The sequence below is a fragment of the Takifugu rubripes genome, chromosome 22, assembly GCF_901000725.2.
Source record: "Takifugu rubripes chromosome 22, fTakRub1.2, whole genome shotgun sequence".
Taxonomy (NCBI): Eukaryota; Metazoa; Chordata; class Actinopteri; order Tetraodontiformes; family Tetraodontidae; genus Takifugu; species Takifugu rubripes.
In genome coordinates, this window is record NC_042306.1 from 11,313,551 (window position 1) to 11,328,495 (window position 14,945).

Below are 14,945 nucleotides of genomic sequence, written 5' to 3' on the forward strand. Positions count from 1 at the left end.
GTATAATAGCGCCACCTGGTGGTAGTTTATTTTTTAACAATACCGGAAAACGTCACCGGATACGCGTGTGAAATCTCGCGATAACTGACCTAACGCGACTTGCGTATGTCCTTTTCCTCCGGAGCATCAGGCAAGATGGTAGGTGCTTTTCCCGTCGAAAAGCTTGACGAAATGCAATCTACATGCATCCGAGCTGTTCATGTACAAATCTTGGCAGTTGGCGATATTGTCCGACAGTTCTAAACATGTACATACCAAACAATGAGAGACTTGCCACGGAAGGCCAGATAGATGTTTATGATGTGGTAATGTTTAGTTGTGACCCGCTGTGGCTAGGCTAAGCTAATTCGGTGGTTCTCCCCGTCACTATAAACATGAGCGAAAACATGGATCCTAAACCGGCCAAACCGAACATGACTTATTCTTGTGTACTCGTTTTGGCGACTTGGTTTAACTGTAGCTGCTTGTTAATGTAAATATCTTCTGGCTATAATCATACTTCGGTTGCTACATCTCTGCCAGGCGGATACCGAGATCAAGAAGAAGCGTACCTTCAGGAAGTTCACCTACAGGGGTGTGGACCTGGACCAGCTTCTGGACATGTCCTAGTAAGTGACAAGTAATACTGAGCAGATTATGCTTTAACCTGTAGGCTTCATGTAATAACAATAAGGAATGCAATCTTTCTGGCAACTATCTGCTACATATTACTAAAGAAGCAACATCTGACCTCACTAAGTTATCACACCTTCGAACATTTACCACACCATTTGAATGCAGCAACTGATGTCCATTTCTGTTTAGTGAGCAGCTGATGCAGCTGTATTGTGCCCGCCAGAGGAGGAGGCTGAACCGGGGCCTTCGCCGCAAGCAGCAGTCCCTCCTGAAGCGTCTGCGCAAGGCCAAGAAAGAGGCTCCCCCCATGGAGAAGCCAGAGGTTGTAAAGACCCATCTGAGAGACATGGTCATCCTGCCTGAGATGGTTGGGTCCATGGTTGGAGTGTACAATGGCAAGACATTCAACCAGGTTGAAATCAAGGTGAGGCGGTGTTGGTCAAGTGGGAGAGTATCATCATTTGTTGGCTTCCTGTTTCTAACCTTCCAGTTGGTGCCCTCTTACATGATTCTTGTTTAATATCTGGTACTAAGTGCTAACTATTTAATGGGATATAATGGTATACATATTTTGATCAAATACTGACTGGAAAGAAGTTGGACAGACCTGATCAGAAACAATATATCTATGAGAAACTGCAAAAGGTTACAGAAAAGGGTCATCGTTGCAAAATAGGGCAAAGATGATCCTCTTAAATGTCATACTTGCAGTGAATGTATCATTTGAAGTCATGTTTTAATGTCATTTAAGCCATCTAACACGGATTCAACTCTTACTTGCAGCCCGAGATGTGCGGTCACTACCTGGGCGAGTTCTCCATCACCTACAAGCCAGTCAAGCACGGTCGCCCTGGTATTGGAGCTACGCATTCTTCTCGTTTCATCCCTCTGAAGTAGAATGGCTGTTATTTGTTAAATAAAAGGATTGTTCCACCAAACCTGCCTCTTGCTTTCTTTTTCTTTCGAATCATGAACTTGTATGTGTAAACCAAGGGCTGGCTATTGGGCAAATAAATAAGACTTAACAAAAATAAGTATAATATATAGGTCTATTTAAGATACAAATGGCTAATGAAGAAAGTTATTGTCGCACAAGTATTGGAAATAAGCGTTTATCTGTAGTTTCTGAGTATCCCCGCACAGAACTAGCACCGGAACATGTGCACCCATAAAAACGCCCCGGTGCACATTGTGCCACACGAAGGTTCCCCCTTCACGTTCAGAAAGCCACCGACAGCTTGTGTCTGGGCCATGGATACAACCACTAGCAGTTACACAATCTGTTTATTGACACCAAGCTAATATAGTATTTGACTTGGTTAAAGAAACGGTGGCCAAATTGGTAAGTATTTACCTTAACCCCCACTTGTTTTGCTGCGACGGTCGTCTACGCCTTTGTTTTTACAGCTTGAAACCGCTAACTAGCGGCTAGCTTGCTTATGGCTAACACAGGGCTAACGCTAGCTAGCGTTAGAGCGAAAATGACAGAGGGGAGCTGTCATGTCAAAATCTATCTAAGTAAGATTTTTTTTCGGAGACACGAAGTGATAGCAGTCGTTTTCTATGGGATTCGGGTCGCGCTATTCGCTGCCAAATGTCGGTAGACTTATTATTGTTGGAAATGATGACACATGAATTTACCGGTGTTTCTCCACTGTGAATGAGTTGAAAAGACGAGAACAAAGATCTATTGTCAGTGAGCCAAGTGTTCACATGAAGCGATTTTTCCCATTTCGACGACATGTTAAGTATGTCGAAGTGGGCATTTAAAGTGAAACAGGTCCTTTCTGTGTCTCCTGAAAGCCGCACGTTAAAATGGAACGCTGCAACTTAACATGCATTTCATGAGGCCTCGCTGGCTTTAAGTTCAGTACATAAATGGTTTGCTTTCACTATTAGGGTCTGTAGAAAAGATCCATTTTATTTGCCAAGTCACATCGATCCCATTTGCGGTTAAATTACCATCTCTACCATCGTTTTGTGAGCTTCAAAACAAGAAGCTTCCAGGTGACGAGTTAACATGTGACGTGTTTTATATGTGAAATCTGAATATGTAATTTTCTTTACACATTAAATCTCAGCGTCAGAATAACCACTAACGTGAGAAAATAAAATCCATTATGTCATTTAAAGTGATTTATTTTTGCCCAACTGTTGTTTCCGTCACTAATCCCACAACTCTGGTCTGAAGGAAAGAATGTGGTTGTTTATAATCTGTTCTTGACCTCCAGTTGACCCGAGCAATCAAGATCAGTAGGGGAATAATTAGTTCTGTTTATTCAGGCCTTTTGAAATAACTCCTGCATGCTTTGTGCTTAGGTTGAATTACACAGTGGTGTGTGGACCATTGAATGCATAGAGTCAAGAAGGTAAAACTTTGTGACAATAAAGAAGGTTTCTGGAAAAGGTACAGTGGTGTTTCAACAGCATTTATTCATGATTAGGTCCATGATGAAGACATGTGTATTTGAGGTATTATCCGTTCTCTCGCCCTTCAGCTGTGTGACAGTTAGCATGACGGCTGTGGACGGCCTTACGGACAGCACAGAAGTGGTGGAAATGGAGGATGTCCCGTCTCAGTTCTTTGTGGAGAAGCACTCCTGGGAGGGCCTCCGCGACATTATCCACTGTAGCAGGAAAAATTCTGGCATGATCGCTAATAAGGCTCCGCATGACTTCCAGTTTGTACAGAAGAAGGATGAGAACGGACCCCATTCTCACCGGTTGTATTACCTTGGTGAGCTGTTTGGATTCAAATATCTGTAGAATAAAATTTGCATTCCTCTTAATAGCGCTACGAGTCCCGTTCCCCTGCTCAGAGCAGCAGAATAATTGGCCCATCAAATTCCATCTGTCTTTGTGCAGGAATGCCTTATGGTAGCAGAGAAAACTCATTACTCTACTCAGAAATCCCCAAGAAAGTCCGCAAAGAGGCCCTCCTAGTGTTGTCATGGAAACAAATGTTAGATCACTTCCAGGTGAGTTCTATTCCGCTCTCTTCTGCAGCCAAATCCAGGTGAAGCAACTTGAGCTCACATCTACGCTTTTCCTTTTGTTTCCGAGCCCAATCTGAACATTAAGCTAACACAGCATGTTTCCCTTCTGACAGGCGACACCTCACCAAGGGGCCTATTCTCGAGAAGAGGAGCTGCTGCGAGAGCGGAAACGTCTCGGGGCCTTCGGCATAACCTCGTATGACTATCACGCCCAGACAGGTCTGTTCCTCTTCCAGGCCAGCAACAGCCTCTTCTACTGTCAGGACGGAGGACACAATAGCTTCATTGTGAGTAGGCTGCTGTTTGTCTGTTGGTTGTTGTTTTTTTCCCTAAATTAGGAGTAAAATCACAAATATTCCAGAGTGCCGTGGCTGGAATCTGTGTTAATGAGCGAATAAAGCTTTGTCCTGAGACCGGGGTGGGGAGGAGATCATGCATGAAGATGGTATCACGGGTGCTGATGAGAGGGAGGAAAAATCCTCAAAAGGTCATGTGACCTTTGTAGCTCTGGTTTTAGAATCTCCCTGTATGTGAACCTTCCCGTGCGTCTGCCTCCTCGGTTTTCTGATGATCTAGTCGTTGTTCTCTCAGCTACAGAATATGCACGTTGCTCATATCCCTGGGAACTCGTAGACGCTCCCGTGTGTTTTCACCACATTTTACTTTGCCGCTGACTCAGATTGTTCCCGTTTTTTTAGCAGTCCGCTCCTGTAAAGCCTGTGGAGATCAAGACCCAGTGCTCGGGGACGCGCATGGACCCCAAGATCTGCCCTGCGAATCCCGACTTCATAGCCTTCATCAACAACAACGACCTGTGGGTCGCCAACATCAAGACCGGCGAGGAAAAGAGGCTCACGTTTTGCCACAAAGGTCTGACTCTTCACCACGAGCTCACGTCTGTATTCAGCACTGTGTTGAACTCATGAATGGAATCTTTTCACCCAATGATTCTCAGGCGTGGACAGCGTCAAAGAAGACCCAAAGTCCGCCGGCGTGGCAACCTTTGTCATCCAAGAGGAGTTTGACCGCTTCACGGGTTACTGGTGGAGTCCTTCAGCTGTGGAAGGTCAGCGACCTGCAGTCATGTGTCACATTCCGTCAAACCCTCGGGATTGATGTTCAAACAACACATCCGTGAGGAATGTGCAAGACTGACGAGCGCTCTCCCCCAAACAGACTCCGACGGGGGTAAAACGGCGTTCCTCCTCTATGAAGAGGTGGATGAAACCGAAGTGGAGATCATTCACGTCCCCTCTCCAGCTCTGGAGGAGAGGAAAGCAGACGCGTACAGATATCCACGCACAGGTCGGAGCAGCTCCCTCAGTCTTCTTTTAGTTCTTTATAGTTCTCTCAGCTAATCTTTAATACGTTGACAGGTAGCAAAAACCCCCAGGCTACCATAAAACTGGCGGAGATAAAGACGGATCACCAAGGAAGAGTGAGTGGGTCCTCGCTGCAGTGTCGCGGCTGCAGAGCGACGCTCAAACGGTTCTAACGTGTGTGTGCTTCCAGATTGTGAGCACACAAGACAAAGAATTGGCCGTCCCGTTCACCTCCTTGTTTCCAGGCACAGAATACATCGCCAGAGTCGGTTGGACTCTCGACGGCAAATAGTGAGTCACGCAGTTTGAGCGGCTCGATGGCGGCGCCGCGGAAAAAGCGCGTTTCGGTGCTACGCTGTTTGGTTCTCTTTGTATTTGCGCTCTGTAGCGGCTGGGCGGCGCTTCTGGACCGCAGTCAGAGGAAGCTACAGCTGGTGCTGCTGCCCCCGGCCTTCTTCATCCCCGTGACGGACGACCCGGCTCGGAGGCAGGAGAGTCTGGACGCCGTGCCCACCAGCACGCAGCCATACGTCATCTATGAGGAGACCACGGACGTCTGGATCAATGTAATGTTTCTGTATTTAAGGGGAATTTCTGGCCGGTGATGCACCCGTCCTCTCTGTTGATTTCCCGACGGCCTGCTCCTTTTTTTTTTTTTTAGGTTCACGATATATTCTATCCATTTGTTCAAACGACAGAAGACGAGTTCACCTTCATTTGGGTAAATGAGTCGAAAACGGGTTTCAGCCATTTGTATAAAATCACGTCCCTGTTACACCCGGGCTGCCACTGTTGGGCGGGAGATTATCAGCACACCGAGGGTAACCGACGCCGCCGCCACTGACCTTTGGCCCGAGAAGGTTCTCCTGTAACTAGAATCGTCTGTTTTTGTAGGAGACTTCAAATGTGCAATCAAGGAGGAGGTCACATTGACAAGTGGAGAGTGGGAAGTCCTGGCGAGACACGGTTCCAAGGTCAGTCCCTCCGTCCACCGCCGACGGACATGGAGGCCCCAGGAACAGCTCGCGCAGCGTTTTGTCGCGGCTGTTCTGTTTTTGACCTCGTGTCATCGCTGGTTTCTCTCTGGTCAGATCTGGGTGAACGAGACGTCCAAGTTAGTGTACTTCCAGGGCACCAGAGACACCCCTCTGGAGCATCACCTCTACGTGGTCAGCTACGATTCTCCCGGAGACGTGGTCAGATTAACAAAGCCCGGCTTCTCTCATAGCTGCTCTGTTAGCCAGGTAAAAGAAATCACTGCGCTCTAATGTTTCACACTAGCTCAGCTCAGCTTTGTGTTAGCTTTTTTTCTATAAATAACACAAGACAATGTTTTAATTCTCTTTCTTATTTGGCAGAACTTTGACTTCTTTGTCAGCCACTACAGCAGTGTGTGCACGCCTCCCTGTGTTCACGTTTACAAACTGAACAGCTCAGAAAGTGACCCCCTACATATAGTTCCTGAGTTCTGGGCCAGCATGATGGAATCATCAGGTAACCCAAGCTTTGGGTTAAATAGGTGTTTTATAAGATCCACAGTCTTTTATTAGTCGGCTCGGTTGACTCTTGAAGGTTGTCCATCTTGTCCTCTGTATCCATCAGGTTGCCCGGGAGACTACAGTCCGCCTGAGATCTTTGACTTTCAGGGAAAGTCCGGCTTCCAGCTTTATGGGATGGTGTACAAGCCTCACAGCCTGCAGCCTGGAAGGAAACACCCCACCGTCCTGTTTGTGTATGGCGGCCCACAGGTCTGCTCATGACTGCTGTTAGCTTAGCATTCTTTTAGTTTGAGTGTTGCATTGTTCTTTTAACTTATGTTACATTAAACTTGATGAGTATGTAATATAGAATTTGTACATTAAGGTACAACTGGTGAACAACTCCTTCAAAGGGATGAAATACCTTCGGCTCAACACGCTGGCCTCTCTGGGCTACGCTGTGGTCGTCATTGACGGGAGGGGCTCATGTCAGAGGGGCCTGGAATTTGAAGCTGCACTGAAGAACAAAATGGTGAGCATTCAGGGAATTCAAGTATTTAAACACTGTCCTTCATTGCTTTTTGTTTTTCTTCTCTTTAGGGTCAAGTGGAGATCGAAGACCAGGTGGAGGGGCTGCAGTATGTGGCGCAGAAGTTTAACTTTGTTGACCTGAGCCGAGTTGCCATTCACGGCTGGTCTTACGGTGGTTTCCTCTCTCTAATGGGCCTCATCCAGCGACCTAATGTCTTCAAGGTAAAGATGTTTTTTGCTCCTCATCTCGTGTTCCGGTTCAAGAAAAGAGGCCTTGTTTGTTTTCCCCTCAAGTTTCTGGTCTGGTTCTTCTTGCTGTGGAACTGCAGTCAAAAGTATGTAGTTACCACATGTATCCATGTGGTGTCGCTGTTGTACTGCATTTACTGAAATTATTCAGTAACAATAGAATCCTTTTTATGATACAAAAAGGATTAAGGACAATCTTGTACACACACACACACACACACATACATCAAAATAATTCTGTATCTGTTAATTTTCTTTATTTTGCTGGCAGTTGGCTATTGCAGGTGCTCCCGTGACCGTGTGGATGGCGTACGACACAGGCTACACAGAGCGCTACATGGACGTGCCTGAGAATAACCAGCAGGGCTATGAAGAAGGCTCTGTGGCCTTGCATGTGGACAAGCTGCCCAGCGAGTACGTACACAGGCTCTTAGCAAAAGGACGATTAGTGTTTGGACTCTGAGATCCCGAGTGGATGCGCTGCACTTTATTTGTATGTACACCATTTTTTTATATAACATTAATACGTATGATGATCCTTGTCATTCCAGACCCAACCGCTTGCTAATTCTCCATGGATTTCTAGATGAGAACGTGCACTTTTTTCACACCAATTTTCTAGTGTCGCAGATAATCCGTGCTGGGAAGCCCTACCAGCTTCAGGTTAGCGTCAAAGCCACGCTAGAAAAGCAAATAGCTGCCATTTTGTGTGTATTTTTAACCAGAGCACCTTTGCTCCCCCTGTTTTCTCAGGTCTACCCAAACGAGCGACACAGTATTCGCTGCCCAGAGTCTGGAGAGCACTACGAGATAATGCTGCTGCACTTTCTACAACAATACCTCTGAAATGTCACGGCAGGGGAGAAGTGAAATCCTGTTTTTTACCCCTTTAGTCCGCGTCCGCCATCCTCCTCCCCTCCAGGAAAGAAAAGAACCCCCACCCCATCCTCTAACAACATCACACCCCCAGGGCGTATTAGCCACTCGCCCCTATTAACTTTCCACCTAACTTCTCTATTCTTCTCTCGTTCGATGCGTCTTCTGTTTCTCGCTCCTTCGCTGTCTGGCCTCCATACCCCCCCTCCCCCCTTCCTCCTCCTCCCCCGGCCCCTTCGAAACGTCTGGGGTCGCTTCACGAGCAAAGACATTCAGCTGAACAAAGACAAGGACACGTAGGAAAAACAAAAATTGCAGGCTGTGTCGCACATCTCCCACTCATGTCTTCACCTCCGTGACTGACGGACTTTGCCAAACGTTATGTTGGGTTATTTTTTTTTTTTTAATCCTTTTGTTTTCTCCACTTCAGTGAGCAGTAGGAACGAGATTACTGATATATTTACTGATGGAAAATGCACACAATCGTGTCATCAGCTTCCCTCTATACGTCCCCCTCATACATAGCTAAATCAACAGTATTCATATCAATATCCATACATAGATTCTGCAGTCCTGAAGAATAATCTCTTCATCTGTCGGTTTATTTTAAGTGTGTTGTTTAAAATAAAGCATTTTATGGATTTTTATTCATTTTTCTTTTAAGCGAGTGCCGCCTGAGGTCACTCCTTTTGTGCTCGTTCCTCCCCTCATGTCACACCGCTCAAAGTGTCTGTTTGCCTTCTTAACACATAATTTATATTTGCCAAAGTACCTCTTGACTCTTGTTCATGCTGGTATTTCATTTTTTACTGCAATAGAGACAACAGGAGGGTGAGCACCAGAGTCTTACAACAGCTTTGTACCACCGAAAAATACAATTTGTACATGGTAATAAACAAATGTATGGATCAATCACACACGCCGCTCCTGCTGCAGTTTTCCTTTGCTTGTGCGACGGGGCCTCGGTCGTTCTGTTCACCTTTTCCTTCATCTGCAGCAGGTAAAAGCGTCGCCCGCCGGGTTTAATCGACTTTCACCAGATGACCGGCGGATAAGTCACGCCAGGGCGCCATCACGCCATCCGCTGCAGAGGTTGATCCCCGACCAAGATCAGGGCTGAGAGGATCCAACCGGGCTCGCGTGCACGGACGGTTTGGCCGCCTGTGAGGTAGAAAGTGTCTGCCTGAGAAATTTGAGCTGACACCTGAGGTTTGATTCCCGGTAAAGCGGTTAAGCCCGATAAACTGGCCTCCACCTCCTCAGTGGTTTCCGTGGTTGTTTGTGGCAAAATGTGCACGAATTGAAAGGCCGACTTGGACTTTTCGGTTTTAGTTTATTATTTTTCCTTTCATGCGTTTGACTATAAAGAGACAAAAGGCGCATTTGATTTTAAATAACTTTAATTGGCTCATTCTAGCCCCAGAAAAAAAAAAAAACCCATAAAAAATGTACAACCGGTAAACAACAACCAATATAAATTACAAACGGGCAGTGCCATAGAATGCATACAGTATACTGACTTGTTTTTGTACAGCATTTAAATAAGAAGATTGGACACCTAAAGGACAATAGAAGCTATCACACGTGTCTAAAAAGACATGACATTCCCCCATGCACGCCATATAAAATGATGTCAGCTGTTAAGGCGAGTCAATATGACTCAAAACAGTCTATAGACAAACTCAAGAAGAACAAACTTCACCTGGTTCCAACATTTCAGGTTGAAAAACCGTCAGTATGGTCAGTGCCCGACAAAACTACCTCTGAACGCGGGTCTGTGCGTCACAATCCCAGTGTACAGTGATTTATTACTTTACATAATGCCTTTGGGTGCAAATCTCACATTTATGGGGCAAATCAGCCGTTTGGTCCACATTTGAGGCGTTAACGGCTCGTCCCTTTGGGTTGAGCCAGTTGTGCGTGCTTGGCAGAATCAGGGGAACGGAGCACCGGCCGTCCCAGACGGAGCTGCTGACACGCTCGGGAATCAGAGTTGACACAACAGGTGATAAGTCGAGACTTGCTTCCGATTATTTCTGGCACAGCCGGCGGGCTGAGGCTCCCTCGGCCTCTGCCTGAATTCCCACCACCGCTCTAATGGTTCCCTCTCTGGTTCCTTACTGGAATCCAGCAATGAGACCCGGAACTCGTTCAGTGTGAGGGCCGGGAATAAGATCTTCTCACCAGGAGACAACCGGGCAAAAAGGAGAAGACAGAATAGTGGGGAATCTACTCCCCTCCCCCCTTTCTCTTTGTTTTGGTCTGCTTCTCTTGGTCTCTCTCCTCCTCATGACTTGCTTTGGACTGAAACGGGGGCGATCAGCATCACGGTGTTCTTCAGGGGGTAATAGCGGCCCCTCCAGCTCTTCCAGAAGATTCCCTGCTTCCTCTGGTGCCGGTGCTTGGGAGGGGGACTCTGGAAGTATCTGCCGTTCAGGTTGGAGTGACCGCAGCTGCTGAACCACCATCCGCCTGAGAGGAGGAGGAGGAGTCAGGTCAGGACGTGACTAAGGCGCACGGCTGGACTCTGACTAGTTAATGATGGCTAAATCTTACCAGAGAGGTGTTTGGCGCAGTTGGTGTCGTTTTTCTGATCGTTGTCTTGGTCGCGGGTGGAAAACGGCAGGCCGTGGAGGACGTCGGCCCCCAGGGAGCGCTCCAGCGGGCTGAAAGGGCCGTCTTTGCGCACCTGGAGCGAGTACTTGGATTCCCCTCCGCCCAGGCTGAAGGGCAGCTTCACGCTGGCGACGTCACCGTTCCAGTCGGTGAGCTGGATGTTCAGGATGTAGCCGCCGTCTTTAGCAATGGAGTGGATCTTTTCCAGACCCAGCCAGGATTCGCCTGGAGAACAAGGGGGAATTATAAGGACTCGTCTGCCTGCTTTCACCGTTTGATACGACACCGACCGGGTCAGACTGCACTTTTTCAGTCCTGGTCTAAAGTCTAAAAGAGCATTTACCAGTCAGGCTGCCGAAGCCCTTCACATAAGCCTCCCAGAGCTGATCGAAGTCCAATGATCCGTCCTGGCGTCTCTGTATCACTGTCCAGCCGCCATCTGGATGAAGAAGAATAAAAAGAACCATCAGACCAAGAACCAGAGCAGCGAACGGACTCAAACCTTAGTCCAATTCATCCATCTTACCGGCTGTCATTTCACAGAAGACTTTAAAGGGCTCTGCGTTGACTGGCTGGATGGTGTAGACCCCGCTGGTGGTCTCTCCTCTCAGGAACAGCTCGTGACAATCAGAGACCGTTTCTAGAGGGGAAAAAGAGGAGGAACCATGAAGTACGGTCGAACAGGATCCGTTTTTTATAAGTTACTGACTGTTTACACATGACAGATTCAACAGAAGGGCCTCAACTTCGCGCTCCTGAACTTTGATCAGCTGAAAAACAGGTCAAAAGTTGCTAACCCGAACCCGTGTTGCAGTTGACGCGCCTCCTGGAAGCACGTTGCCTTGTTCCGCGAGCAGCAAGTGTCCACAAATACCACTATCGGCACTTATCAGTGGGTCTGGAGATACCCACGAGCCTCACCTCCAGTCATAACACTGGTGGGAGAGCCGGAGCTTCAGGCGTGGATATAAATATGACCTTTATCCCAGTTCCCAAGCGGAGCCAAGAAGGCTATTCAGTTACACACATTCTACCCTTCACACTCGCCCCACCCCCAAACAGCCCTCCCCAACAAGCCGGTGACGTAGGCGTGCATGGCCGGAGCGTGCACTGGGAGTGCTTGCACGGTGCTGAGGAGGTGCAGGGGAGACACTGGAGAAGGCGTGCTACAAAGGAAGGGGGGAGGGGGGCTCGGGGACCCAGACCTGCTGGCATGTGCCTTAAGAGGCGTGGGGCCCGTCCTCGTGGATGACATCACCCACCGACGGCTTTGAATGGCTTCAATTGTGCGCAAACGGAGATCAATAACTTGTGAGTCTGCATTAAAAAGGAGGATCGGGGGGGGGGGGAGGTCAGGGTTTCTCCTGAACTTTGGCACACTTCCAGGACGGAGATGGTGGAGTTGGTGTCAGTATCGATCGGGTCGAGGGAGGAGGAGGAGGGATTCGGGGGAGAGGTTGCTCATTCTAGAGGATGCAACTGGTTTGCAGCAAGAAGGGGGAGGGGGGGGGGGGGGCTATCTGTACAAAGGTCGCAGATAAATTTAGAAGGACTTTTCCAGCGTCTCCCCTTTGTTCTTTGCTTAGCCGTCTGATTTCCCAACCCTGGGATCTGCGCAGTAATCTGGCTGAGCTGTGTGATCCTGACTGAAGGCCCTGACAGGCCAGAGAACTTTCCCCCAGTTGAGATTTTGCCAAAGAAACATTTTTCTCTCTGATGTCAGAGCTCTGGGGGGCTTTTTCCTGATTTCCACCGGGCTGACCGAACTGAAATGTTGCCTCGGTCAGGTTCACCTTTCACCCAAATCTGTGGCCAACAGAAGGTTCGGCTGAGGCGGTTTGGGAGGTTTGTGCGCGTCAACTGCGAGAGGAATTTTAATCAAGTGACGTTATTGAGGTTTGTGCGTAAAGGGAAGGATTCGGGTGTCATGCTGAGAAGCCGCGTGACGCCGAATCGCCGTTTCCCTCACTTTAATTGCTGATGAGCATTTAAGCGTCTTTGCAGCCCGAACAGATGGTCCACCACATTTGGCGTCAGATTTTGTCAAGTCGAATTAAAGGCAGAGCCAGGAGGAGATTTCGGACGCCTTCAGGATTTACTTACCGATCGGTGAGTCGCTCTGCTCCACGGACGCGTCGCCGTTTCTTGACTCTACCACCTGGGGAAAGTCCAGAAACGCACCATGAGATCGCAGAAGACCTCAGAAATCCATAAAATGCCAAGAAAAGCACGTGTCAGTATAGAAAAGTGCGCCCTGAAGCGCCCGGCTGACCTGACTCTGCAGCGTCCTGATGCGCACGTTCTGCTTGTCGAGCTTCTCCTGCTGGAGTCGGATCCGCTCCAACAGATCATCGATGCGTCGGTTCTGGTTCTCCAGCATCACCTGATGACAAATCAGGACATTTTCAATCAACTGTATTCCTCCCAGTTCTGTGCGTAAAACACGCCCGTGGCAGCTAAACGCCGCTGGTAGAAGATATTTGGGTTAAAACAAGCACGGGACGTTCGTTCCAGACACATCCTCGCGCTTCGGTTACCCATAATTGTTCATTTAAACCGACCCCGCCGGGGTTACGTAACCGCTGTGCAGCGGGATTTTCCGCCCCAGCTGACGGACTTCCAGGTTCACAGGCCTCACATCTGTTTCCAACCATTCACACATTCCTTTAGAACAAAAGTGCAGATCTGTCGCCCCACGGGCTTCAGTGTTGTCCTGCACGTACTCCACGCTCCTCATGCACGCTCGGAAACCCCCCCTCCACCCCAACCCCGCTCTGCTGCCCTCACAGACAGTCCGATGTTGTGGACAGAAACAGCCTCATTTGTGACGGCAAAGCAGAGTTGGAAGTCTCGTGTGGAGCAGCCATCTCAACTTTGTCTGCCAACAAAAGCGGGGGGGGGGGGGGGGAGCGTGCGTGTTCTCACCTGGATGTGTCGAGCATCACTGCTGTTCTTGGCCCCGGCCTCCAGGTCGGGCAGCACCCCGCCTCCCTGCAGCAGGCTGTCCACCCTCTCCTCCAGCCGGCTCATCCTCTCGCTCATCGCCCTCCTCTCCAGCTGCATCTCCTCCGCCTTCTCCCTCAGCTCGGCGGTGACGTTGAGCAGCTGCCCCTCTCTGTCCTCCAGCTCCCGGGCTCGGCCCTTCAGAGCCTCCCCCTCCACCCGCAGCTTCTGGCTCTCCTTCGCCAGGTCCGTCATGGTGCGATTGAAGACCTTCAGCTTGGTGGAGACGTCCCTCATCTGGACTTTGGTTTTGTCCACATGCTCCTTCAGCCCCTGGCCCAGCTGCAGCAGCCCGTGGGCGATGACGTTCACGTCATCCCACGCTGCGTACTGGACGCGCTTCTCCTTGGAGCCGCCGCCGGCGGCCGAGCCCCCTTTCCTGTCGAAGGGGAACCCTGTGGCCATAAGCACCACCAGGCAGAGGGTCAGAGTCGCCAGTGTTGTCTTCATTGTCGTCTTGCTCAGTCTGTTTTCCAGTCGCAGGTGCGCGCACGCTTCCACTTTCCTCAGCTTGGTTCCGCGAGCTCAGGCTCCTGTCTGGAACGCTCTCGGTACTTATATAGTTTCACAGCCCTGCCTGTCATTGGCCGGCTGACAAGAGGGAGGGGTGCGCGCACGCTCAGGTTTCTGTCCACCCTCCACCCCTCTGTTAACTATTCATGTCAGACACGGAGGAGGGACGCGATCTGACGCAAGATAGACTTTCAAGATAGACCGGGGACAATAAACATGGGATTTGTCCCAGTTATATGCAAATGTGTCCCTCTAACGTGCACGCAGAGGCAGATAATCCCATCAAGTTGACGGGAACACCGCGGGGAGAGAGTGAGATCATCAGGCACGAGAGATCTGCAGAGATCCAGAGATCTCGGTGCGCGAGAGATCTCAGTCGTCACAAGCGAAACCGAATTCTAAATAAAATCGGTTCTATGAAAGAGGAAGATTGAATCGTGGTTTTTTTGTCCCGAGACATCAGTCTATTGTTCCTTTATTGAGTCTCTTAGAGCTCGAAAATGACTTTTGATGAGCTCTCATTTAAAAAAAAAAAAGAAAAAAAAGAAAGAAGGCCGATTGATCTGAGCCCGAGTTCAGAAGGATTTAGTGATGCTGCGGAGCATCAGTAACCAACCCTCACCCTCACCAGAGATTATTAGATCATTTCAGCCGCGAACACAGCAGCGCGTCAGGATTCCTCCTAATCTCTCTGGGTAGATTTGAAGAATGAATAAAGTCAATTCACCGTCGAGGGCGCGTCTGAC

At 48.9% G+C, this 14,945-nt stretch overlaps 3 protein-coding genes across 4 annotated transcripts; 2 read left to right on the forward strand and 1 right to left on the reverse strand.

The window, feature by feature from the left end:
• Positions 1-34: 34 nt before the first annotated feature.
• On the forward strand, positions 35-1,553 carry rps15 (ribosomal protein S15). The gene is made up of 4 exons (XM_003975714.3): positions 35-138; positions 523-608; positions 805-1,039; positions 1,399-1,553. The coding sequence occupies exons 1-4, from the start codon at positions 106-108 to the stop codon at positions 1,510-1,512; spliced, it is 468 nt and encodes a 155-aa protein (XP_003975763.1). The 5' UTR covers positions 35-105; the 3' UTR covers positions 1,513-1,553.
• Positions 1,554-1,826: 273 nt separating this feature from the next.
• On the forward strand, positions 1,827-8,986 carry dpp9 (dipeptidyl-peptidase 9). 2 transcript variants are annotated; one of them, XM_003975713.3, is made up of 21 exons: positions 1,827-1,957; positions 2,935-3,022; positions 3,114-3,352; positions 3,481-3,593; positions 3,725-3,898; positions 4,310-4,481; positions 4,567-4,677; positions 4,788-4,916; positions 4,988-5,049; positions 5,124-5,224; positions 5,322-5,499; positions 5,595-5,754; positions 5,828-5,907; positions 6,025-6,177; positions 6,292-6,427; positions 6,536-6,681; positions 6,797-6,943; positions 7,012-7,164; positions 7,463-7,605; positions 7,743-7,854; positions 7,945-8,986. In XM_003975713.3, exons 2-21 carry the CDS (start codon positions 2,967-2,969, stop codon positions 8,035-8,037), a joined length of 2,658 nt encoding a protein of 885 aa, XP_003975762.1. In that variant the 5' UTR covers positions 1,827-1,957; positions 2,935-2,966; the 3' UTR covers positions 8,038-8,986. The 2 variants fall into 2 exon arrangements, with proteins under 2 accessions (XP_003975762.1, XP_011614879.1); XM_011616577.2 differs by having other exon boundaries at positions 4,313-4,481.
• Positions 8,987-9,449: 463 nt separating this feature from the next.
• angptl4 (angiopoietin-like 4) lies at positions 9,450-14,247 on the reverse strand. Its single transcript, XM_003975740.3, has 7 exons — positions 13,609-14,247; positions 12,956-13,066; positions 12,787-12,841; positions 11,210-11,323; positions 11,027-11,122; positions 10,624-10,908; positions 9,450-10,539 (listed from the first exon to the last, which is right to left on the reverse strand). The coding sequence occupies exons 1-7, from the start codon at positions 14,134-14,136 to the stop codon at positions 10,355-10,357; spliced, it is 1,374 nt and encodes a 457-aa protein (XP_003975789.1). The 5' UTR covers positions 14,137-14,247; the 3' UTR covers positions 9,450-10,354.
• Positions 14,248-14,945: the final 698 nt, after the last annotated feature.

Coding starts and splice junctions, on each gene's coding strand:
- angptl4 (XM_003975740.3), bottom strand. CDS start 14,136: ATGAAGACAACACTGGCGACTCTGACCCTCTGCCTGGTGGTGCTTATG. Junction 13,067..13,608: donor GTGATGCTCGACACATCCAG/GTGAGAACACGC, acceptor ATTTGTCATCAG/GTGATGCTGGAGAACCAGAA. Junction 11,324..12,786: donor GCAGAGCGACTCACCGATCG/GTAAGTAAATCC, acceptor TTTCCCCTCTAG/AAACGGTCTCTGATTGTCAC.
- rps15 (XM_003975714.3), top strand. CDS start 106: ATGTCCTTTTCCTCCGGAGCATCAGGCAAGATG. Junction 139..522: donor CCGGAGCATCAGGCAAGATG/GTAGGTGCTTTT, acceptor CATCTCTGCCAG/GCGGATACCGAGATCAAGAA. Junction 609..804: donor CAGCTTCTGGACATGTCCTA/GTAAGTGACAAG, acceptor ATTTCTGTTTAG/TGAGCAGCTGATGCAGCTGT.
- dpp9 (XM_003975713.3), top strand. CDS start 2,967: ATGCATAGAGTCAAGAAGGTAAAACTTTGTGACAATAAAGAAGGTTTC. Junction 3,353..3,480: donor TCACCGGTTGTATTACCTTG/GTGAGCTGTTTG, acceptor GTCTTTGTGCAG/GAATGCCTTATGGTAGCAGA. Junction 3,899..4,309: donor GAGGACACAATAGCTTCATT/GTGAGTAGGCTG, acceptor CCGTTTTTTTAG/CAGTCCGCTCCTGTAAAGCC.